The sequence below is a fragment of the Apostichopus japonicus genome, chromosome 13 (genome assembly GCF_037975245.1).
Source record: "Apostichopus japonicus isolate 1M-3 chromosome 13, ASM3797524v1, whole genome shotgun sequence".
Lineage (NCBI taxonomy): Eukaryota > Metazoa > Echinodermata > Holothuroidea > Aspidochirotida > Stichopodidae > Apostichopus > Apostichopus japonicus.
The window spans coordinates 22,046,460-22,072,599 of NC_092573.1; the positions used below are offsets into that span (position 1 = coordinate 22,046,460).

At 37.2% G+C, this 26,140-nt stretch overlaps 1 protein-coding gene across 9 annotated transcripts in view; it reads right to left on the reverse strand.

Annotated features, from left to right (window-relative positions):
- The window catches only part of LOC139978326 (sodium/calcium exchanger 3-like), a 121,296-nt gene that overhangs the window by 61,282 nt on the left and 33,874 nt on the right, over positions 1-26,140 (reverse strand). For 7 of the 9 annotated variants that reach the window (XM_071988424.1, XM_071988421.1, XM_071988423.1 and 4 more), the window contains exons 3-7: positions 19,602-20,444; positions 16,567-16,661; positions 9,415-9,462; positions 8,675-8,752; positions 6,734-6,754 (exon numbers count right to left, since the gene is read on the reverse strand). In XM_071988424.1, coding sequence (XP_071844525.1) covers positions 6,734-6,754; positions 8,675-8,752; positions 9,415-9,462; positions 16,567-16,661; positions 19,602-20,390 — 1,031 coding nt within the window. In that variant the 5' untranslated portion in view covers positions 20,391-20,444. Of the gene's footprint in view, positions 1-6,733; positions 6,755-8,674; positions 8,753-9,414; positions 9,463-16,566; positions 16,662-19,601; positions 20,445-23,243; positions 23,957-26,140 lie in introns of those variants that run through there. The other 2 variants (XM_071988426.1, XM_071988427.1) reach the window with 2 other exon arrangements.

A 26,140-nucleotide genomic window follows, 5' to 3' on the forward strand; every position in this document is an offset into this window, starting at 1 on the left:
AGTCACGACATAGTCCATTTAGATCAGGGTTGTCCAACCTATGGCCCACGGGCCACAGTCCGGCCTGTGCAGGGTTGCGTCCGGCCCGCCAGAGATGCTCTACGGTGCGAAATTTTAGTGAGCAGATTTATTGATAAAAATTTGAAGCTATATAATCAATCATTCTAACCTTCTGGGTCCACAAAACTGCATACACATTAGTTTGTGTGACACTCTCTCAGCGGAGGGGGGGGGGCTGGACTTCATTCATGTTTTATCAGGAAGGAAAATTAAACAGTGCGCTCCGCGCGCAGTGCTCACATTTTGTTGCCTTGGGCTTCGGGCAAAAAATCGAGCGTAGGGTTCATGCGGCCCCCTCCTTCATCATAATAATTCCATGTGGCCCTCCTCTGCAAAAGGTTGGACAACCCTGATTTAGATTTAAACTTGAAACCAAAACGACCACGGCTGGAAAATATAGACTGTACTTAATAACTGGCTGGTTTATAAAAACCAGTGAGATTAATTAAAACTCCCAGGATATTTCCTTCTGCTTCAACGTATTAATATCTATTTATTATGTTACCATAGTTTCTTATAGCATAGTATACAAAAGCAATAAAAAAGAGTACTTCATGCTCTCTAAATTAAATATGTCTAAAAACGTACAAAGATAAAAGTCAACTCCTAAATCATGTAGCATTTTTTTGGGTCATAAATCAACAATTGTAAAACACAAGAACAGCATATAACTCCTAATCGACAAACTTATAACAAAGATTTTTTCCCCCTCCCAAATTATGATTTTTTAACAACATTGATTTCTCTGTATCATCAACCGTGTGGACTCTGTGCAAACAAATCGTAACTCGTTCAACCTATTTTCATGCACATCAGATGGTTAAGATCTCCCGATTTATCATTCCATTAAAATTATGCAGTTTTTGAGAAGAATGAATTGAATCTTGAAATTACGTCAATTTCAGGGGGAAAGTCTCTGTTCAATCATTAAATGTGTTTGACATCCTTTGTTTTCTTTGCTGAATTTTGTCTTTCCAAAACCTAATGAGAGTGCAGGGTTTTCCTATAAACAGTAAAAACCAGTTTAGCCTGGTTGCTATAGTAACACAAGCAATATTTGAATCTCAGATATTGATGAGCATTATACTGATTGATAGGGTAATCAATACAACCAGTTGGGCATTTAATAAATGACAATGTTCATCTTGACATCTCTACTTCTAAAGAATGGTCTAGGTTTGATGTACAGAGCTTTTCTTTGTTCTGCTTCATATACAGTTCACCCGTAACATAATTATAATAACAATCAGCAGTTATTTTTACCACGCTTAAGCAACCACTAATGTGGGAGAAAGGGCATATGGATTACAAATTATACATTGGGTAGCTTCCAATTCAACATTTTAATTCAAATTTGGAATCTTTTCAATTTAGAAAGTCATTTCAGATGAGAAAACTGTAGATTGCTCTACGGATAAGAAATCCACCTTACTATGACCCGTCGAGGTATCGAACCCGAAACCTCCCGATTGCTAAGCCTCATTGCTTCAGATGTGACCGCTGTAACATATTCACACAGCATTGTGCTTTCATACCCATAACATAGTAATTAACACCAGTGTTGCAATTCATAAATCCTCAAAGATGTGCATTAACCAAGTAGATTACATCTTTTTGTTCTTGTCCATTTGTAACATTATAACATGTGAAATTAGCCAAACCATTGCATTTAACAGAAACTCATTTATGAACAGAAATATTCTCATTTATATGTTATCTCCTTATTCCTTGAACAAATATTGTGCTGATGTGCATGTCTCCAATCCTTTTTCCTTTAAGTAATTTCATCCCCCCCCCCCCCCAACCCGCCCTCTTTATGTAGGAAGAACACATAACACTGAATTCAGCTTGCAGGTTTTCTGATTGCTGGCAAATTGTAGATGGTATCTGCAAGCCTTCAAGATCATTTTAAAAATCACACATTGGATTGGTTTTCTGTCTTTGTGACATGTGAAAAGAAAACAGAATCCACGTAGCAATTTAACGACATAATTTTGAGAGGTACAATATTTTTCTCCGAGGTCTTTTCGTCAAGCTAGACAAGTTTGGCAGTTTCTTTTCAATGATTCAGTTCCTCTGGAAATAAATCATCTTACGAACAAAGAGCAGATTATATATGCACTGAGCAAATCCCGTCAAGTTTGGCTCATATATGATGCAATTTCTTGGAATTAATGATTTATAAGAAGCTAGTTTTGTTTAAACACTTTTGCCCACTCATCACTAGACCCACTAAATGGCAGTACTTTCTAATACTAAGTGTTAAGTCATGGGTTACAAGTGTCAATTTTCTGTGTAAGATTTCTACTAATGTCATATTAAAGAAGTTGCAATTAGCTGGTAAATAGGCTGCTTGGAATGACAACTGTAACAACCGTGCCTTGACTCCTATATGCAAATTAGACTATGCCACTCATAGCTGGATGTTGCTCAAACTAGATTTTACAATGGATCAAACTCAAGAGACATTTTTCTAAGTAGTCAAGTAATTACAGAATACTTTCTTGCCCAGACACGTGTTTTACATTCAAATTAAAACATATATGCAAAGAGGAAAATTTTCACTGTTTTTTCTGTCAAACTTTTTAGTGATTCAAATCAAACTGATCTAGTCACAATTCTTGCCAGAGAACTGCGCTGCTCTCAAAATTGTGGGAAGTTTTCAGACGGCAACTCTCGCCACCTGTTTTAAATGACATTTTCAATACTAGATTAATGCCCTTTGTCTTGCATAGGTACCCAAAACCTTGCAAAGCGTTACGATGCGGCTTTATCCTTTGGATTGCACGGAACTCTCAAAACATGTTTTTTTCCCTCTATTCGTCTTCCTCAGAGATGCGATGACTGCAGACGTATTTCGACTCTTACTAATCAAGGATGGTACACATCTTGCTTTGTCGCTGTTCTTAGCCCCGGGCCATATTACTATTCTCCCATTCTTGATATTTTCCTGAACATGGCCTGTCTCATTTCCTTCTCGATCGTTCCGCTCAATGCGACAAAAGGAGAGATAAGAGCCGCACGGCACAGAACCAGTAGTGATGCAGCTTTGATATGACACGACGGTGCGGGGGGGGGGGGCAGGGGGGAGACGATGACGTCGTCGACGACGACCAAGATGAAATTAATACTCCGGATCCGAGGGTGTAATACTTCAAAATGAGAGGTGCCCGAACCGAATTGAATCTTCTTGTACTTTTATCCCCGAATTTGGGGTAATAGATGATTAAACAGAAGAGAAGAGAAGAAGAGAAAAAATAAGAAGCCTATGGCCTTGAGTTTAAGGCTCTCTCCGTCATATTATATGTCGGCAGACGGTAGCTATTGACGATGACCTAAACATGGAGGTTACCACGGTAATACAAAGGCATTGGCAAGGCATTGGCAAATGAAAGCTGGAGTTAAAGCAAAACTTTGCTTGTGTGAACGAATCGTTGACAACTTTCTGTCGTAGAATTCACACGGGCGGGCAGGCGGGGGGGTTACACATACTGCATAAGGATCAACTCAATTTCACTTCCCGATTGGAGGACACTGCCTTAAATCGGGTCATCATTTCGTTTTGGTTTTAGGTAGTGGTATGTTGTTTTAAGTATTAAAGCTAGTACTTGATTGGTCCGTGGTGATCCTGATGTTGATCGATTCGTAATAATGCCGAACATTTTCTGCATTTTGCAGTAATTTTGTGATATTAATGCACCTGGCAGCGTGGTGAATGATGTCATCACGGCAATTCAATTGAAAATGATTTTGGTTCTTCACTTATGATATTGAACCCACTAATTCACACAGGATCATATTTGTACAAATATGTTGCATTTTTCATGACATTCTAAAACACAGACAAACATTGACAACTGAGCCCAAACATGTCACAAAAACAAAATTCTGAATGAATTTGCAACTGTTTTCAAATGTTAAATTATCGATAAGATCTATAAGGAATGAACATTTTATGTTGCACCAAAAATGATTCACTTTTTTTCTGTTTTTTTTTTTCCTTCCCCCCCCCCTCCCATGTTGTTCTTTTCTAAACTTCATTTTGCTTTTCCTGCCTCGTTTTGTTTCTTCCTGCCAGTTGTTAAATTAAAATGCCGATGTGAGAAGACAATCCCCTTCCTACAGCCTAAAGACTTGTATCCTTCCTATCCATCACCTTGTCTCTTTGCCATAATTTATGTATTACTTAAAAATACAACAATTTACTACCTACAGTCTGTATCACTTATAAAAATTTTGAAGTTTTTTTTTTTTCTTCATAAATTGCAGTTTTGAATGATTTGTTGGCAGTGGAAAATATCTTCTTTTATTTTAACTTGTGGCTATCAAAACCAAACAGACCATACCTAATGGCGCGTAACAAGCTCTCGTAAATAACAAAAAGTCCAACTTGTGTGAATTGTTAGATATTTTGACATGATATGAACACATCATAAGTAACATGCAGAAGACGTGAGATACCTTCACAAGTACGATCACAAAAATATGAAAAATTATAGCCAGATGGCAAAATCAGCATTCTCCATTTTCCCCTTGTCAACAATGACACACTCCCTTGGGGACTGATGTAAATTAAATTCAATACATGTCTCGCATTTTTCAACACTGTGAAATCATGTCTGCGTCTGCCAAAAAAGGTAAAATTTGCATTTGCATTTTTTTTTCTTCGACCAAGACTTTCTGTAAATCAATTCAGTAATGTAATTCCCTGAGCAACTAATGCGACATCATTGCGTCTCGTTTTAAAGATGAGCAGCGAAAAATTCCAAAAGATATTATTGCATATTTCTTACTGCAAAAATAGATAATTATACTTTTCTGGTCCAAGCAAGGAATTCTGGAGCAGACTACATTCAATCTCACTCTTTAGGGTCTTTACTTACACTAGGCCTTCAACCAAAGCCTTCGACAATGCTTTATAAAATAGAATGCTACCATCTGCAAAGGTGGTTCACAAACCCCTCCCTCTAACAGCTTGTGGTCATGTGACCTCACATGTTTATAGGAACTTGTTAGCTCTTACACTTACAGTATCAGTATCAGGGATCATTTCCTAATGACTCAAACTGGAAACAAATAACCTGAGAGATAAGGGATGTTCTACATCTTTACCCCCCACCCCCCCTCACAAAAACATGAAATGGAGGGACTACTAATTGTACGGAGTGTTAATCAAGACAGATGATGAACGGGTACAATTATTCACGAGGAGGCTTAAAAATGCCCATGGGTGCAACAGAGGTGACAATCAAAGTCCAAGATCCCGGGTAAAAAGTCATTATTTAGAAACAAAAGCAATGTGGATACTGCTGCTACATGTCTCTTAGAGTTATTAACTTCCCACGACTGCCGGGGATCGATACCAGGAAAAGCTGTGACATGTCAAAGGTCGTGAACTTAAAACGGTTTTTCTAGTTTGCTCTTAAAAAATTAAAATGAGTTTCTTTCAGTGGATGCCATACAAAAAACCTTGCATGTTCAGTGAAACAACTGGCCATGCTTCATTTCTCAGATAGGTTTTGTTCATTTGAGATTGAGGGATGAAGTGGGATAGCGTAAGGGGTGGGGAAAGGGTGGTACGAAAGTGAGGAAAGTGTGCACCGTAAGGTTTTCATAGCCACCTTTTCACTGCAAGGATATGAGTTTTTGTTTTTCTTAAATATGCCAAACAATATCACAGAACCTAGTATGCCAATTAGGATTGCAACTGTCACCCTCTAAGAGGCTCTTACAGAATGAGGTCTGATTGGCAAACTTAAATAAGGATTCTCGTCTGTTGTCAACATCTTATTACCCAGAGAGTTTTTCATATTAATATCAATCTCATATCATGTTAACACACAAGTTGGAATATTTTTAAAGTAAACTGAGGTATACAGTACTTCATTACAGTTTTAGAAATATTGCGGTCGGTGATTAATAGTTTCAGCTGCTGTAACTTGACAACGACATTGCCACTGGATTTACTTAAGTCTAAATATCACATTTCAAAAATGTAAATAAATGAATCAAAAAATGTTATACTATAAACATAGAAGCAAAAAATAAAACATAACCAGCTGCTATCAAAGGAAAAACTCACAGATATTAAGAATGCATGGTTGTAACTCTACCGGCGAGGATGATAAATTTGTCATTTCTATCCCCTTCATATTTACGATACAATGCATGCTGTGATATGATGAATACATTGTATATAATGTCATGCACCAAAACCATGCGGATGGGTGATACAGTAATTTGGACACAACAGTTCCATTATTCATATAAATGTGTTGAAAATACTGACAGAGAACACAAAGTGAAATACATTAATTTGGTCGAATTAAGTGTTTTGCCGTATTTTCTCTGAAGCCAAATCCTGTTTTTTTCCTCAAAATTGAGTGAGAATTGAAAATTTTGTATACCTTTAAATCTTATACTCATCACTGAAATGTCAATTCTGTACTAAATAAATATTTCATTTATTTGAAAGATAACCATTTATAAAAAAAAATCAAAAAAAGACTACAAATCAGACAAAAAAAGCACCTTAAATTATGTCTACATTTACCACAAAAAATGGTCAAAACATAAAAAAAATATATATAATTTTACAAACATAAAAACATAAAAATAGTAACATAAGGTAAAAGACATGAAAATAGAAGCTGGAAAGTATGAAAAGACGTACCTTGATCTAAGTAACGTTGACCTAAGGTCGCGTGTGAGACAGAACCACAGCAAATAGAGAATAGAAGTAGGTCAAAGGTCGGAAAGAGTTGGAAAGAAAGAAAAAAGAGTAGAAGACAACAATTTTTTGATACATTAGGACTCAAAGTCTGTTATAACATCAATGGCAACATTGCATAAATTGTCGGTGCAGGAAATAAGAGATACATAATACAGGTTAAAAGACAGCAGCAGAGAACATGAATTCCTGGGTACTGAAGATACCAAAGCTGGTTATTGAAACAAAGAAATCTGAGCTCAAAACTAACATTTCTATTTCACTTTTTGACCAAGAACATTCATCAGATATTAAATTGTCAGAGTAAAATTTTCTATAAAATCACAACTTTTATCTCAAATTCTTGTCACTATAATCATTTTAAGTGAAGAATTTTATGTCATTGTCTCCCTCATGATTTGCAGATTCTTTTCTCTCTCAAAAAACAACAAACATTGTGCCATTCTAGCAATTTTTATAAAAATTTATCCAATTATTACTCAAAATAAAAACACAATAGATAGAAATTTGACACAACATTCTCGTCTTTTTTTTTTTGTTCATTAGAAATTAACTTAATTAAAGCAAACATTGTAATGATTCCAATCAATTCTGTTGCTTGTCTTTTTTTTTTATGCAGTAAAATTATTAAAACACATGCCTTATTGGAAAACCTTTGATTTTTATATTTAGAATGTCATATTTGCTATTAAAACTTGATACTTGGTCAAGGTAAGGAACTGTTTTGTAATGGGATTGACTATATATTTTGTGTGTGCATTTGGCAACAGCAGGGTGACAGAATGATGTCATGTTTGTTTTACAAGAAATTCAGAGCAAAAAAAGTTATTTCTAAACAAGGTGGGATTTCAAGAAATTGTGAATATGGAGAAAAACTGACAGCTAAGCAAACATGCCAAATGCATGGCTTTACGATGTCATCACAATAAATTTTAAATGTTGTTGCACAATCATTATTTTAAAAAACAAAAATTTGACAGCCACAATTAAAAAGATGTATTAGTTTCACTACAAAAAACAAGATTAAAATGCAATCAAATTTTAGTAATACTAAAATCCCCATCATCCTTCCAACCGCGATAACTACACATGACGTTAAAGAACAGATTCTCTTTGCTCTTTTTTTTTAATAATTTGTCTCATTTCTTTTGTTAAATTTAATAAACCTTTACCATCTCGAGAAAGAAGATATTGTCAGACGTGCTTAAAGGCAAGAAGCTACCTGGAAGTAATGCCCTTTCAAGGACTTGAAAATTGAAATACATGACTGTAATAAGAATACAAGTTCAAGGCAATACAGACAGATGCTGTGAATTTTATAACCTTCTTGAGAAAAGGATCTTTCATAATTCATAATGAAATTTTTGTTATTGAAAATCATTGACTTTTATTTGAATGCTCTCTTTTTAGCTATAGAAGCGAATCAATTTTGTTCTTCTCCAAAATCCATAGTTTTTCGTCTTTTTCTCCAATTGTAGGATATTCGATATATATAAAAGGAACGTTCAAGGTTACCTATGCGACATGTCATCTCAATGATGGTGTTGTCATAGTAATAAATTTCATAAAAATAACAATAGGTTAGATTTCCAAAGAATTTTCTTATAAATTTTAAATAGTTCTCATAGCGATGATTTTTGTGTCCCTATTAGATATAGTCCACCTTACTTGGCCATAAGGCTAGGTTTCCCTGGAATAATGGTCAATAATTACCATCACAACATGACACAGTGATCTTCAGAAATGGATCAAAACTAACAGAGAGACCTCTTAACACACACAATTGTTTTGCGTTCGTTTGAAGAATTTAAAGGGTTATAGAGTACACCGATGGATCGTAAAAAGGTTGACGAAAAACGTCGTCTCTATATTTATAAAGCTTACCTAGCTCGGGCATGTTGTTGTTTCTCCTCGTCGTGTCCGGTCTGGAGTCTGGGACAATCACTCGGTGCCTCTGTGACCCTGACAAGAGTAACATGAGTAACATTAAGATGTATTTGTTGCCGTAGTAGCACGTCTGAAGTAACCACGGAGATGGCTACGTAAAAGAAGCTACTTGACTTTTCGCTGTGTATTAACTTCACTGCCATATGATAGGTTGGAGATTAGGATGAGACCCTTCAACACACTATTTGGGTCAGTCACCGGGAGAGGACAGTGCTACACGGTCCAATTTTCATACCAATCTAAACATAGGACAGTGAGAGTGACATTATTGTGAAGAGACAGGGAAGTGAGAAGTGATATCAATCTAATCAACTACATTATTTAGGTTGTTGCTATGTCACAACAAATGTTTCAGATCTAGAGACTAACCCATTTGCAATTTTTAAAGCAAACACAAAATACATGTACTGTGCTTAGCCTAGACCTACCACACTTTACAAAAACTAGGCCTAGCTTATGTTTCATATCAGGTACCTTACCACAAGTAGAGCAATGCATTTCTGTCCAAAAGGTTAACCCATTGGAGAAGGAGGTTAACCCAATGGATAAGATTTCTTAGTGAGGTGCCTTGATTGCTGGTTATTAAATTTCATACAGTTTTTCAAAAAAATATAAATGCTAAAAAAAAAATTGTGAATATACAAAAAGTTTGAGCCTGCAAAGCTGTTGATACTTACGGATGGATAGTAAATGTTTCTTCTGGTATCCTTCTTAAATTCTGCTGACTGTGAATTTAAAAAAAACGATGAATTTAATGTAAAGCAAAAAGCTACTACTGTATCTTAAAGGTCCAAATTGGTGTTGAATTTGATCCATTTTGGTAGTAACATAAGGTAACTGAAAATAATCCATTTTTAGTCAATCCAACATCATGGTCAGTAATGATGAAATTAGACAAAAACAACAAACTCTTAATGAATATCAATTTTAACAAATTAAATTTAAACATGAGGATCATAGAAGTTCTAAACACTGTATAAAATGGTTAATAATTCACTTTTTATAGGAGAAATCAATGTAATTCACATACTACAACCCAATATTATACTTAAAATACACTTAACAAACTATAAGGTACAGTATGACTAATAGTACAATATATATTACATGACGTGTAATGATGTAAGGTTACGACCTCTTAAAATACAACTTTTATACGACATGAAACATTTTACTTATAAGCAACATTCGAATACAGCATGATCGTAGGTAAGGGACATTATTAGGAATTCCCCCCCCCCCCTAAAATTGCTTACATTTTGTTACACACACACATGCAAAGTTGTAACAAACACTGGAAACATTTGAACTTGTACTACACAGATGTAGTTCAAAATGATGGATATGATAGCACATTTTGCATCTAAGCCTTTCTTACCCAATCAAGGGGAAGTAGCAACCTCTCCCCTGAGACAGCCAACTTTCACCCCCTTCCCCCTCTCCCTTCCCAATTTAACCTGCCTACTGTTTGGGCCTGAAACATGATGATATGCTGCTGCAGCAAACACGCACCCTCCCGTACAGTTACAGTCAATATAAATTTAGCCGCTGATTACAACTCCTCTTTACGCACATCAGACGGCATTGAACTGGAATTACTTGTCCATCTTGATGTTTCAAATCGTTTCAAATGACAGCAATTATCATTCATTAGTAAAGCCAAACTAAGTTATGACATGATGATCTGTGATGATTGCAGTTGATAATGACAGGGAATGCAAGGACACTTAAGAAATGGGCAGCAGAGAGAAATTACCATCTTAAGACACGTCAATAATCACAGGAAAAAGAGAAAAAATATCTCACTGTTTTCGATGGGATGATCTAAAGGAATATATCCAAGTCGATTTCCTCTTTGACTTAAACTTGAGAAAATGACATGATTTGAAAATGGCAAAACCAAAAACTGGTAATGAACTAATTTTTACATCTTTTTTTTTACTTGAAGAGGTGATAAAACTACTACTTGTAAGTTCAAATTAATCTAGCATTCGATCTTTGAAAGAGGCCGATCATTGAGAATATAAAGTTTGCTCTTTCGAAGAAGGTAACCACAGATGATGGCTACAAACCATAGCGATGGCAACGTGGGCCACGGTGCTTTATTAAAATTTGTATCGTTTTTCCTTTGTATGAAGCTAGGTAAATTAGAGAATGTATGTAGAGACCAGACAGGTAAGGGATTAATGCAGTAAATAGTATGTAACTCCACAAAGAATGATATGATCATGTGTGTGTTCTTTAATAGCAACCTTTATGTTTAGCATATCCATTGAAGGTAAAATGTTGTAAACTTTATATCTGTGAATATGCATCGGTCCACGAAGGCCTATAAAAGCATTGAAGACTCGCCCCAAACTGCGTGCCACCCTCTGACAAAATACAGACAGTTAATGTAACGTGATACCTTGTTATCTTTTATCTAGACCGAAGTCCGTCGCTGTTATGTACACTGTGTTGTGGTATTGAACGTTGCTGCATGTATTGACTGTACACTAGTGTCTAATTACCGACGGTAGCAAGCTGTGTGTGTATTTTCTGGAATCAATGGTGGTGTCTAACACTTCTGTTACACCTCATTCGAAACTAGGTCAGATAACCGGCATCAGAGGTTTCTTTGTGCGTGAGTCTTCAATGCCTTTAATAACTTTAAAAGCTATACAACATTATGTTAGTTGTAATTTGTTTGTGTTCAGTTTACCAACCAAAGATTGTCTTTATATTTCACTCAGCCTTTTTCATCTAAAAGTAGCATTTCATAGAATGTTTCATTAGAATCTGACCAAACTGAATGGGTACATACTCAAAAAAATTATAATATGATCAAGGTTGAGACAAAAATTCCCTCAGTTTTTTATGTCGCCAAATTAACTTTCGTCAGCCAGTAATTAATGAATTTCACTCGATTTTTTCACCCTGACTCCTTCTGAGATTGTAGCAAAATCTCCATCAAAGTCGATTCAAGAAGTCTATCCCTAAGTTTTCCCTCTATACGACTGAGTCTTATGGCAGCAGCCGATGATCGACGGATAATGACGTCGATTCCTAATCTCATGTCATGCTTCTTCTGCATTTCCACTTGTCAGCTTCTAATTTATAGAGAAAACCTTCCCCTTATTCCAACTGAAGGTAAAATTCTTTCAAAATAATGAAAGCCAAGCAAATCATTTCCATACCACCACCACCAAAAAAAAAAATAGTAAGTTAAATGTCATTTGTCTGGCAAACTGTAGCTATCCATTACGAATCAGCCGATATAAAGGTGTAACTAAAACATTTGAAGGGAAAATTGATCAATGTATGTCTGCTGTCTGTTATCTGATCGGATGCATCTTGTAATACATCTCTTTAAGTAGGGAAAAGAAACTTTATTCTCTTGGGAGATTCATATTCTTTCTTTACAGATCTCAGAATGTGACTCTTTGCCACTGCCCTACTTTCATCACTGGAGGTTCTTAACATTTTCCACTAGCACACAAGAAGATGGGAACTGAAGGGCTCAGAAAATATGAAATTGTCTCTAGCCTATAAATTATCAGATAAAATCATACAGTCTAAGTGCATGTATTTAGGTCAGGCTTAGTTTGTACATGTATGCTTATTGTTTGCCCAATTTAAAAAGAATTTTAATACACTTTGAATATGAATACAAATTTTGATAAAAGCCTGATATTGTATGTTCTGCGAATTTGCTTGTCACTATTCTGACTTATTCAATCCCCCCAAAGACAATTACCACTACCAAAACAAAATATTGATATCTTCAAGAGATAATACATCTTGTGGCTGGACTTTAATTAAATCACTGACCATGCATAGTAACCACAGATGACTCGTCAATAATCTGTTCCAACATCACGTTACGCTATATACAAAGTCAATTGAGCTGGTTCATTTAAAGTTCAACGTCCACACGGTGTCTTGTGTATATATTACCCATGCATCTCTCTAATTTACATATCTTTTAAATTAATTAGCATATCAATTACTAGTTTCATTCTATTATTGACCTATATGCTCCGTGGTACCAGAGTATTGACTTACTTTATTCCTTTTCAAACAGTTGTTAAAGATGTTTTTTCTGTTCAGATGAAAGTGTTCATCTGTATAATTGTTTTTTGTGGTTTGGGTTTTTGATACATTGTAACAGAAATGATGCTAAACATCTCACCCAAAATTTATGAAACAAATGTGTCTAGGACAGAAGAATTATCCATAAACTGTTCGACTATATATACCTAACTTTATTACTGAAGTGCCTTGACTCACAACACAACCATGACCAGCCTAAAGTATACCCCAACTCCATTACCTACCACCCCCACCCCCACCACCACATACCCACCCACCCATCCATCAATTAGAACAGAGGAACTTAAAAAAGGTCTCTCAGAAACGTTGATGTTGTTTAAATTAAAAACAAACAGAATGATTACAAAAATATATAAGATGTTCTCACCATTTTTTTGAAAATGCTATCTTGCGAAAAAGCAGCAACTCCCCATTTTCATCTATTTTTAATTAACATCGTACCCGGCTATGATATCTATCCTTTAAGAAGCTTCGGCTTAATAATTTACAGCGGGAGATGATTCCAAACAAACTGTGGCAAAACTTGACACCTCGTGTGATGGATAGTTCCTGTTTGAAATATCCAGGTACTCAAGCCTCCTTTTTTTTTACTTTAAACAATCCTAAGTGGATATGCAATACCGCTGTCAACACATTGTAAATTACCACCATGTAGTTAACACCTTTTCCGGGGATAAGTATGTTTTCGGATGGATGTAATCGAGAAGAAGAGGAACACTTTGAAGATGTTACGTACAGAGTCGACCGAGTAGGAAACTGATAAAACGTGTCAATTTCCATTTTGACACAATAATTGTTAAGTGCGTCTCAGTCGAGCGAGAGCAAAGAAAGTTTTTTTTAAGTGATAGCTGGTCGTCGGTAAACCGACTTACTAGCACCGATCAGGAAGGAAAACATGTATGAAGGCCCTGCAACAGATGTCTTGATGAGTATGCAGTTATCAGGGATGAGACTGAGCCGGGGGAAAAAAATCTGAAATTTATCGATCGCCGTCCTGGGGGAGGGGTTTAAGAGGAGGGGGTGTCCCCCTCCCCTTTAGAATTTTTTTGTCAGGTAAGGAGGGCTTAAATGCAAAATGGTGGACTCTAGATGGAATCTATCACATCACGTAACTCGCCAAAAAAGTGTGGAATTTCTGCTTGTATAATTTATCCATTAGCTTTTTTGAACCAAATTCGGTGTTCCTTCCCTTCACAGTCCAGCATGTTCGGCAAAAAAAAAAAAAAAAAAAAAAAAAAAAAAAAATTAAATAAAAAAAATAATAAAAAACGCGAATTACGAGAAAAAACGCGAACATGAAAAAAAAATAATCGGAAATCCGCGTTTCCGCGGAAGAGTCTCATGCCTGAGTTATCGGAAAGAATATTAATGTTTACATGCCAACAGAACAATTGATCTGTTCATCACTGAACAGTAACACCGACAGTCATAACAAGTTCCATTAACAAATTACATGTTTGGTTTATCATATCAACAAACCACCCTTTGGAAAGGCAACTATCTATCACACCATATTTACAAAATTTGGGATAAAGATCTCCCTACAGCTCATTACAAAAGGAAACTTTATCACAAATAAGAAATTATAACATTTTGTATTCCCCCACCCCTTCCCTCCTCCCCAACCCCTTGCGTTTGTTTTTTTGGTAAATTCCAGAGTAAGACAACCTTGAGTCAAGACATGTCCGGGTGTAATATCACTCCACAGTGGCGTAGGAAGGTACTTTTGAGTGGGGGGGCTGAAGACTGATGGCTGGCCTGGGGGAGGGGTCTAAGGGGAGGGGGTGTCCCCCTCTCTTGGATTTTTTTTGCATTTCCAGGTGGCCACAGATGCAATTTGGTGCAATATAGCACACTTCAACTCTCACTCCATTTTGTAAAGAATTTTGCATTTTCACCTGGCCTTAAATACAATTTGGTGCTCCAAATGAGATTTTTTTCTCATTTGGAAATGAAAAAGGGGTTTCTGACTTGCGGAGCGGGGGACGGAATGATACTTCCGCCCCCCCATATTTTTCACTGGGGGGCTGGCGCCCCACCAGCCCCCCCCGGTTCCTACGCCCTTGTCACTCCAGTAGACCAGTTTAAATTGCAGTTCAATCGAAAGCCTCTTTTTTCCTTTAGAATTACTCACTTTCTTCCTGCTACTGTTTCATGTAAAAATAACGAGCAAGGGAAGCCCAATTCATGAATATTAGATTTTGTCATTTTTGTCGGTTGAGTTCAAAGAGATGTAGTCACAGGAATTCAGTGTGTTATTGACATTGTGAAGGGAACTTGCATTACTGATAAATACATAGCAAGCGGTAAAGTAGAAAATAAAATAATAAATTGTGATGATGAAGTACTAGTACTTGTTGTTAAGACTGCTAAGTCAAATTGCTAAAAATGTTGTTATATTTATTTCCTCGGCGGCTCGACGATGCTGCCACGAGATTGATGATTGAGATGATAAGGAATAGGTTCCCACAAATTGAGTCGATTTTGTGCGTTTGATTGCGCCAAATGGCTGACAGTCTCAAAGCCCGAGATATTAAAACTTGGAGCGATGGCAATTTGCATGTCTAGATGTAGAATCCACAATATAAAATTTTGATTATAGAGACTATGGCTACCCGCCCTTGGCAGATTGTTGATGTTGTTCAGATGGAGGCTCTATTGTCTATCCAGGCTGGAAATATTTGTGATCAAAGCAGTTGTAGTAAGTTATGAAATGCTGGCAGTGATGCTGTACCATGCATAGATCTACATGCAGTTGTACAACCTCCACATACAGTACATTATTTAACAGATCTTTGTAATGATTTTCATTTAACAGTCTAAAAATATATCACCATTGGACCAAGATTGTCTCAAGGAGGTATGCAAAGAATTAGCATTCAGTCATTGAAGAGAATTTAATTCCCTCAAAGTTTAATATGGTAATATACAAATAATGAATGGTTTCCATTCGTGCAATAGTGCAAATATTTCATGAGGAATGTTCCATTCAACTCGCCTGCGCCTCGTTGAATGGAACAAATTACATCTTTCAACGAATGAAATATTTGCACTATTGCACGAATGGAAACCATTCATTATTTGTTTGATACAACACCTTCAAATTTGGATATAATTGGATGTAAACTGCACTCATGCAACAGATTGTTTTGAACAGACAGGTTTCTCTGCTCTCTTACCATTGAAAAAAGTGCTATCAAAAAAGTATAACACATGGTTCTATTTCATAGAGTGCAATAGAGCGGATTTTGCATGCAATCGACGAGCAATTGACCAACCAAATGGCCGGAATATTATTAGGTGGTTGTATAACTACTTTTAATACATTTTGTAACATTTATAAGTCATGCAATACATACAACCATTGGACAAATAGTCTCCATGGAGGTGTCAATGTTTGATTGGATCCAGCTAATGATGAGAGTCAGCTTCCGTTACCATGGCAACTGGACACAGCTTTTTGTCATACTGTTCAAGCTGACATTTTTTTTTTTTTTTCAACAGACAGTATAGCCACATCACATCAAGAGATTAAAAGACCAGTTTATATTACAGTTGATCAAGTATTCATATAAGCAGTTGCTGCTTGAAAGCCTGAAAGCCTGAAAAGCTATACTCAATTGGGAGATTTATTTGCTGTAAAATTCCATACTTTTCTTTACAAATAATCATTTCCCACACCAGGGGCACAGAGCCTTTGGGAGTTAAAGAACCCCCCACTTGTCTCTGGAAATTACCTGAGGGATTTTTCAGCTTCTAGAGTTACCAACTGCGGAGAAGGACCGTGAAGAATGGAGTGTCTTCTCCCGATACCGTTAACGACACGAACGTTCTGAAGGATGAAGAAGATGGAGATAAATTGTCGAGTTATAAATTTGCTCAATTTAAAACATCAGGAACTTTTATCGTTGGCAAGTCAGTCCTCAAATGATGGCAAATCAAAGAAACAAGTTCACTCGAAAATGTCCTACTTGTATGTCAGAGCCTTGAACTCTGCTTAATACAGAAGTATTATTGAGAGTGATATGACATTTATACGGCTTATAAAAAGTAAATTACTATTCAGATAATGCATAGAGCAGAAATGTATGTAAGATTTATTTATTTATGTAAGGCTTTGTGTCATATTGGCTGTACAAGAAGGTTATTAAAATATATCACTTTCTCTGGCCACCAGTGCAATATCTTCCAGACCAAATGTCTAAGGAGGATTTACAAGATCAGATGGCAACAGCACGTCTCAAATAAGACAGTTCTAGAGATGGCAGGGGCAGAGAAGATCAGCGAGGAGGTGAGGAGACGGAGATGGAAATGGATCGGCCATGTGCTGAGAAAAGACCAAAACGACGACTGTGCTGTGGCCCTCGGATGGACACCTGGAGGAAGAAGAAAAAGAGGCCGCCCGAAAACCACATGGCGAAGAATGGTGGAGGCGGAGTGGAACTGCGCAGGCTGGAGTACATGGAACTCTGCACGCCACGCAGCTGCAAACCGGACCCAGTGGAGGATTGATGTCCGGGACTTGTGTGCCTTCTGGCACAGAGAGATTTAAGGTTAAGGTTAAGGTAAGTGCAATATGGACTATGGGGGGGGTAGAGGGTGGGCAGTCTTCTCTTATTTTATGTTTATATTTTCTACAGCAAATTTTGTTTTTTGTGTTGTTAGAATTTGATTATTTAAAATACTGACAACAAAGTTTTGAAATGACAAAACCAAACAAGTCCCAAAGAGATTAATAAAACAGATAATTCAGAATAACAACCACACTAATCACCACCATCTGCTTTGAAAAAAAAGGGAAAAAAATGTGGAAATAATAAATTATGTTGACTGCTTTTTTTTTCATCAAAATGCAAAGAATTTTTTTACCAAAACATGATTCAAACCATTGACATCTGGGTTTACATGACTGGCCTCTACCAACTGAACTACCCAGCCCTTAGTTGATGGTTCCGAACAGTTCCGAACGAATTACGTTGAAAATAATCCAAACGAAAAATGCACGATGCTGGCACTTTGGATGGTAGAATGAGAAGGGAGGGCATTGACCGGAGGGGCCTATCATAGAGGGCGCACAGTGTTTAAGAAGGTTACCAGTTTATTCTAGGCACGGTAGAACGAGAGTGCTAAGGTTGTGGGGAGACAGGTGAGGGAGGAGTGAAGTAAATACAGGACTTGAACCATTGACATCAGGGTTTCACTCCACCAACTGAACTATCCAACACTTAGTTGATTGTGATTCCTATATACAGCAGCCAATAGGGTTTGTCAGTTAAAAGCCACAGTTAGTAGTGGCAGGCACTGGATTTCAAGAGAAATTCATGCAAACAAAGTTCTGTAAACAGTGGAACAGCATTCAAATAAATGTTATTATTCTCAGTTATTTCCCATTGTTCATTAAAAACTAAAACACTATATTTTATCATATTATAAATATAAAAATAAAGATGTAAATGTCTGAAATTCCTCTGCTTAAATCATGAACATGCTGGAAAGAGTTGATACAAGTCACTGCACTGTTGTCAGCTTGAAACAACTGTTACAGCCAAAGTAACTGTACCCTTGTTCGGTGCACAGTTCATTACAGAATATTATTAATAAATTACAAACGATAAGGTCTCATATATGAAAAAGTCTACCTGGTTAAAAACCGCAAGCCTTCAGTAATTCAACCACCGACGATGAACGGTTGAAATTAGCAGTTCATGCCTGTCTGTTTAAATTTGCGATTAGGCCGCTAATATTACGAAACAAGTGTGTACATTTTACTTCCAGGCTTCAACTGCTTTTGACGGTAGTTTCGAGACCCGCTGATTGAATTTTCCAAGATGTTCATGTCATTGGGTAATTCAAGAACGTTTAGATACATATAAACACAGCGATGCGGGTTTCAACAACACACTCTATAACTTGAGTACCCTGGCTACTAATTTATAGAGAACTCCACTGACATAGAGTTTTTTCTGTAGTAGTTTGATTTAGGATGAAAAGATCATCAAGTGTAAGTGACCTTTTTTCCATCAAAAACATTGGAGTAATTTTGTGGGATACATAAACAAAGCAAACTGAGAAATCTACACTTTTGTAAGTCGTATAAAGATTACTGAAATTATAGATTGCAGTCGATCGATTTAACAGTCATTAGCACTTTTGCTACGTACTTTACGACTCACGCACGATCGCGACCACTACAGGCTTTGGAAGTGGTGGATCACCTCAATAGGGTGCAATGCTGAACTATTATACAAATAATAAATGGTTATGAGTGCAATAGTGCAAATATTTCATGAGTTGAAAGATGGAATGTTCCATTCAACGAGGCGCAGCCGAGTTGAATGGAACAAATTACATCTTTCAACGAATGAAATATTGCTCTATTGCACGAATGGAAACCATTCATTATTTGTTTTATACAACACCTTCAAATTTGGATATAATTGGATGTAAAATGCACTCATGCAACAGATTGTTTTGAACAGACAGGTTTCTCTGCTCTCTGACCATTGAAAAAAGTGCTATCAAAAAAGTATAACGCATGGTTCTGTCATCATAGCGTGCAACAGAGCAGATTTTGCATGCAATCGACGAGCAATTGACCAATCAAATGGCCGGAATATAATTAGGTGTTGTATAACATAAATTACAGTATGCTAGATAATGGAAGTACACATGTAGCGATGAGACAGGTGAGATAGAGAGAATGACTGTCAATTAAAAAGCAAGTTAAACGAGCGACGAAATCTGAGGAAAAATACGATTTGACGGAACTCACCATATGACTGCCGTTTGCCTGCTCGTTAGACGAAGGTTCGCTCGAGATGGTGGGCCTTCCCTTTGAGAATCTCCACCACAATTTCACCCACCAACCATTGTCTTGACAATATGCGGTAATGACTAATAACGGGAAAAAAGCTAGAGTCACCCAGGCTTCCCAGGTCTCTACCTCCCCCGGAGACCACCATCCTAAGACCACCGCATAGACCCACAGGTAGGCGAATATCGACCATATGGAAGTGAGCATGAACACACCGAACTCCTTCACTTTCTTGATCTCGTACGATTTGACGGTCGTGATGCAGACCGCGGTGATGATGAGTAGATTGAAGGCGGCGCTGCCTATGATCGTGAAGGTCCCTAGACTGTCCTCTGTCTTATTGCTTGAGAGGTTCTGCAGCGCCTCGACCACGCTGAGTAAGATTTCGGGCGCGCTGCTCCCTAGCGCCATCAGAGTCAGATTGGCGATGGTCTCGTTCCAGACCAACACCTCCTTCTTCACCGTCTCTTTCTTCTCGGGGTCCCATTTGTAGACCGTCCTCGATTTACTGGTGATCACCTCTATGCTGCACATGAAAACGTCGCTGATTATTGCAATCCCCATGAAGATGTAGAACATGGCCGTGAGGTACAGGACGCCGCGGATCCATCTCGGCCAGAGGTTCTCGGCAGGTAGTAAGATCCAGCTGGTACACCGGTCCGTCCTGTTGTTGTAATATTCGGCCACGTGTCCATTGGAGAAGTTTTGAAAATAAATGAATGAAAATTCTTCCGAATCGGTAGTCATCGTTTTCTAAGTCTGTCATCAACGTTTTCCCCGGTTTTGGGCTTCAAAGAAACTCTGAAAAACCAAAAACAAACATAAAAAATATGTAAAGATAAACTGTTGAAACAAAGAACGACATCTGAAAATGCACGAGCTCAGAAAATATTATTATTCTTATTAATATTAATGTAATATAAAATTAAAATATAAATAAAAATATAATAAAAATAATAAAAATAAAAAATATTATTTTTAATCTGATCCAGCCTAGGCGTTTGCAGCTGCTGCAGCAGTCCTTATGGCGGGGGGGGGGAGCTTCCAAAAAGTGGGGGGCATAACATCAGAGGGGCACTTTCTCATTCCAAAACCACCACTGGTTATGCTATAAACCGATACACATCGGCTCATATCACTTAAATATATATGTGTTAGTATGCTATCAATACTATTATGGTGCACAGGAATAATTAAAATAAAATATTAAAATTAACAACTTGGCTTCTTCATTAAAGCCTTAAAGGGTACATTTTATTTGCCAGTAGGGCACATTTGCTATTTTGGAAAAAAATGGGGGGCACGTGCTCCCAGTGCCCCCCCCCGGCTCTTACCCCCCTGCCTCTTTGGCATGTTGCCTTGATAGCAAATCTTATAATTGTATGTAAAGGAATATATGCTAAATTTTGTGAAATATCAAATTGATTGATCAAAATCTATAAATTTTTCTGTTTAAGCACAGAGACGTTACTCATGTACATGTGATGCATGGTGGCTTCTCTGAACATCCCAAATGGAAAATGTATCGCGAAGAGCGTCTCATAAACGTAGGCTATGTTTTGACTTACACCCAGGCAGTGTCTGTAGCGTTATCAAAGAAAGGAAACGGTCTAATTGTCCGAGAGTTATCTGTAGGATTTATTTTAAGAGCTTGTGGGATAACCAGAAGCTACTGCACTGTATGATTCCAAGTTCTGTCCACATGCATGAATGTAAAACAACAGTTGATTGGACAAATGCTGCATCTTTTAAATTGAATAGAGTGCATAAGGTGTGAATGAACTTGAGGCATAATAGAGGTGACAAAGGTTAATAACAAAAATTGAAAGATGACAGAAAAAACTCCTCCTAGAACCAATACGCAATGGCGGAGCTAGGGGAATTGGTCAGGAGGGGCGAGAATGGTCTGTAGGGGCGCTTTCGACACTATCTAAGCGGAGCGCCACCACAAGTTGGCGTGTAGCGTACAGAATTGTTTTGAGTAAATGACCCTTTCCGGGCCTGGCTAATTTGCAGATAAACAAAGAATATATAGGAGTCATCGCCAAATTACACCAACAAACTGTGTCAAATGTCAATAGGTAGATGAGAGCGCAATAAAAAAGTCAATAATCGCAAATAAGTAAAAAGTGGTAAAGAGCTGAAAAGGGCGCCAACAGTCCACTTGAGTCCGTCAGGGGGGGGGCATGCGCCCCCCGCCCCTCTGACTGTATGGACGCTCCGCCACTGCCAATACATGTCCCTTTTGGTTCCCTGCGAACGGTGCTAATGTAACAATTTTCTACCAGTTACACTGGTTAGGTATTTCATTTCCTTTTTTCCATTTCAAGAGTTCCTGCATACCAAAATAAATGTCTGCAACACTTCCAGAAAACAAACACCTTGTAAACAAAACTGTGATAAATTTAACATCGATAATTCTGTCAGACTGGAGTAACTTGTAATTATTTAGTAAAATTTTTTGTCAAAAAGTCACAAATGCAAATGTAACAATAACAACAAATAATCAATGTTGAGGTAAACTCTAGCAGGGTTGTAGCTAGGATTTTGCAGGTGGTGGTTGAACTTTCTGGAGTGGCGGTTTTCCAAAGATCAAATCAGTTTCGAGTGAGAGAGATTTCTTTTACAGTCATTTTGTGTCGATCAGAAGCGTGAGTGTCGATCAGAAGCGTGAGTGCCGGTCGGTATTAGAACTTTTTACTTGGAGTACCTGTCGGTAAACGTTAGTGCTGGTGCCGGCCGGCGTAGCTACAACACTTTTCTATATAGGTCCACACATTCACTATATGCTTTCTCTAGATAACAAAGTAGCATAATTCTAACATGTACAGTAATATAAGGTTATTTTAATAATTTCCTAGTCTACACCGAGCCCTGTGCACTGCAACTGTCACTAACTAACTCCTGACACCATACAGAGAGGAACTCTCAGGAAATCCTCTGACCAGTCAATAAAATCTCTACCAGCAATAAACGTTTAATTAGATTGCAAATACATGTCCTTTAAGGCCTTCCTACCTCAAGTAGAAGAAACGAAACTCTTACTCTAATATATTTTTGTGTGCCAAGCTTCATTTACTGCAATATCTGGAGATCATGAAAAGCCTTATTTCTTTCGCTGTACTTAACACAGCACTCATGAGAGCTGTTAAGATTAGTGTCCAACATCAACATCTAGAGTCAGTCAGTGTGTGACAGTGTTCTTGTCATTGTGTGTAATCCTAGGGCCCAAAGAAAACATTTCATATGTGTTTCGCAATCACTGATAATTCTTTGGCCCACTTTAAAAAAGACCAATTTATAAAAGCTGAACTATGAGCCAACTATCCCATTTTAATTTAATTTTCAACTATTGTGCAGTCTTCTATGTATCTAGCCAAATTTAGTCCTCAAATCGGGAAATTAAATATACAGAAATGAAACCAAATAGTACGGACAGAAAAAAAAAAAAAGTTGGAAATTTTTTATGAACTCAAAAGTTTTCTTTAGTCACTTTGAACATGGTTTTTAAAAATGTTTATGTTTATATGTAGGGGCCAGATGAGTCAGCAGAAAAAAAAGTATAAACAAAACAGAAACATGGCTATGAAGTTTACCTACCAGAGTCAGAAAAGGTCTCTGAAATTCCGAAAACAGACAGAGCAGTTTCATAAAAAAAATCAGAACCAAAATCATAAAAAAAATCACAAAAGTTGGTCCTTTAGATGAAATGATACAGATAAAAACACTTCTTGTGTCTCAACGCCAAAAGTATTGTTTCCATTTAGTCCGAGGAGATATGATAACAAATCCCTTCCAACATCCGACAGTAGTCTACTAGCAGTATTGAAGGCAAGCGAGCAAACATTGTACTTCTTCTGGTGTGGTTGTCTTGGCAATTATGAAAACGTTGACTAGATCTTAAATACAGACAAAGGTTTTACCTTCCTTTCCTACGTCTCCCTCTGTCAAGTCCGCTAACGCCGCCGAAGAATTTGCACGCCGCACATTATTGGAAGAAAAGAAAGTGTCGATACCGCGGCACACACGTTTCCATGACGACAAGAGAAGCCCGTCTTTCGTTACCAAAATTTTAATCAATTGTGATCACATCGAGAGAGGTTTTGATAGAAACAAAACGGAACAAAGAGCAAATGGTCTCCATTTATACAAGTAGACACTTCTGCGAGACGGTTTGGATGAGTTCATCGGTAAGAAAGTAAAGTAACCATTTTTTGAAAGATGAAAGAAAGGGAGAGACAGACCAATATTTCCTGGAAACTTGGGCGAAAGACGGTTTGCACTTTTCAACCGGTGAGAAGAAAACAATGAATTTGGTAGCTCTACAGGCTATTTATTGTAGTTGCTTGGCAACTTAACTTGTTAGTAATATTTAAAAATAGATCAAGGTGGAAACAATATGTCTTTCTATTTTGAGTCCAAATTGTGACAAAAGTGAATTACAGAAACTTTAAAGCTACTGTACAGACGTATTCTCACATTATTACTGTATGCACCTCCAACATGGAATATATGTGGCTATTGCATTACGCATTCACAGTATAATCTATACAGAAAATGTGAAAATAATGCTAAATTATTCCTTCATTGGCCAAACTTTATGCCTAATGTCACATATCCTCGTGCAGATTTTAGTAGAATAAAGTAGCAAATCACATTTGCAGTTATTAATTTTCCTTTAATTTTCTGCCTAGTTACCAGGTTTTTATGACAAAATCATTGCACAAAGGTTTGTACATGATGACTAGAGTAAACTCACAGGTCAATACACAGGAGGTTACATCGCTTGACCTACTTCAGGTTCCCAACGAATCTTGACTTCCGATTTGTTTTTTTAATCAAACATCCCACAGCTCTTTGCCTGATTTTTATTCCTCAATCATATTACTTTTGTTGACATTACCGCATACCACAACACCTACTGTACAATAATTACTACCCTTCCAGCAGGTCCCGATGGGAGTAGAAAAAGGTCAAATCGGGTAGCAGAGCCCCTGAGCCGAAGCGACCAGAACATTTTTTGTTTGCGGGCTGTCACTATCGTGCACCAATGATCCCAAAAGTAATATCATAGCAGACACCAAATCAGATGCTCTTTACATGATTTCATCCGAATGAAACAAACGTTTTCAGCTTAATGAGGCATATTGTACGACAAGAGTCACTCGGGATCTAATCAAAGGAATTACCGAGCATCTTTAGTCATTGATCGGGTACATTTTTTTTTTTTTTGGACTACTTGACGCTACAATCTCAAAGTGCTCAAATATAATACAATTAACTTGATTGGTACTAAAGTTTCATTGCAAGATACTTGAGATACAAATGCCAAGTGTGGAAAGGTCTTCGACATGTGCTTCAAAACTAATGTGGATGGAATTGAATGGAAACACTAATTACTAGATAGATAGTTAAATTAAACAATGGCAGGGGACGATGGGATGGATTCATTTATTTCATCATTTGACATCTTATTCCGAGAAATCCTATTAGAGGGATATCCAGTGGATGACAATTAAACAGTTAACGAGAAAAGAGAAATACAGCTCCACAATAAACTTGAGAATGATTGATTGAATGTAACCCGTTTTGACAGGGTAAACCCCTTGATTCTTCTAGAGAATGGATCACCACAGGTAGTCTTTGATGTCATCTGGGTAAATGTTTTCTCTTTCTTTTACAATCTCCTTGTTGGAATGTATGCTTACTGTAGCTGTCAATTTTCTCCGTTATTACAAATTTAATCGAAATACGACTCGTTTGGTAGAAATATGGTTTCCCCTTTGAACAATTCAGCTGAATATCATAAAACAAAAATGATTTCAGCTGAATAGCCTGTGTTTCTGCAAAGCTATCAAATTTCGGGGAACAGAATAACCCCTTACAGCTACCCACGATTTGGCAAAACCGCTGGAAATTTGTGAGCAAATGTAGAAGATCTACTAATAATAAGGTGCAAGTTTAGGGCACTGTCCAAAATGCATAGGAAGAGTCAAATAAAGGCAGGCCATCTCCCCGAGAATATGACGGTGTACCTACAATATTATCCAGAAGGTGCAGCAAAACAGTTGCAGCAGCACCAGACCAAAAAGATATTCTTAATTTTAATAGAGTGTCAGAAAATAGAAAAATTCAATGTCTAACGTCATTGTCGACATAACCCTCAAATGATGGGACTTCCCAATGTTATTATGTGTCTAGATGTAAAGAGCAAAAAAAAAAATAATACTCAAAGCAATTATGTTTCGGTAGCTTTTGTTACCTTGGATTTTAACCACACAAAGTGTCTTCCGGTGACCTAAAAGTAAAATCTTTGCCTTGCTTGTATAAATAACCTATTTATCTTGCATGCAAAAGTATTATACATACAAGCTTAACATAAAACACAATTTCCAGGGACGTTTATAGCTCTATAAACAATATCTTATATGCTAGCGATTAATTCTCTTTTGAAATTAGTTTAAAACCGTGTCCAATATCCAATCTAATAAAATTAC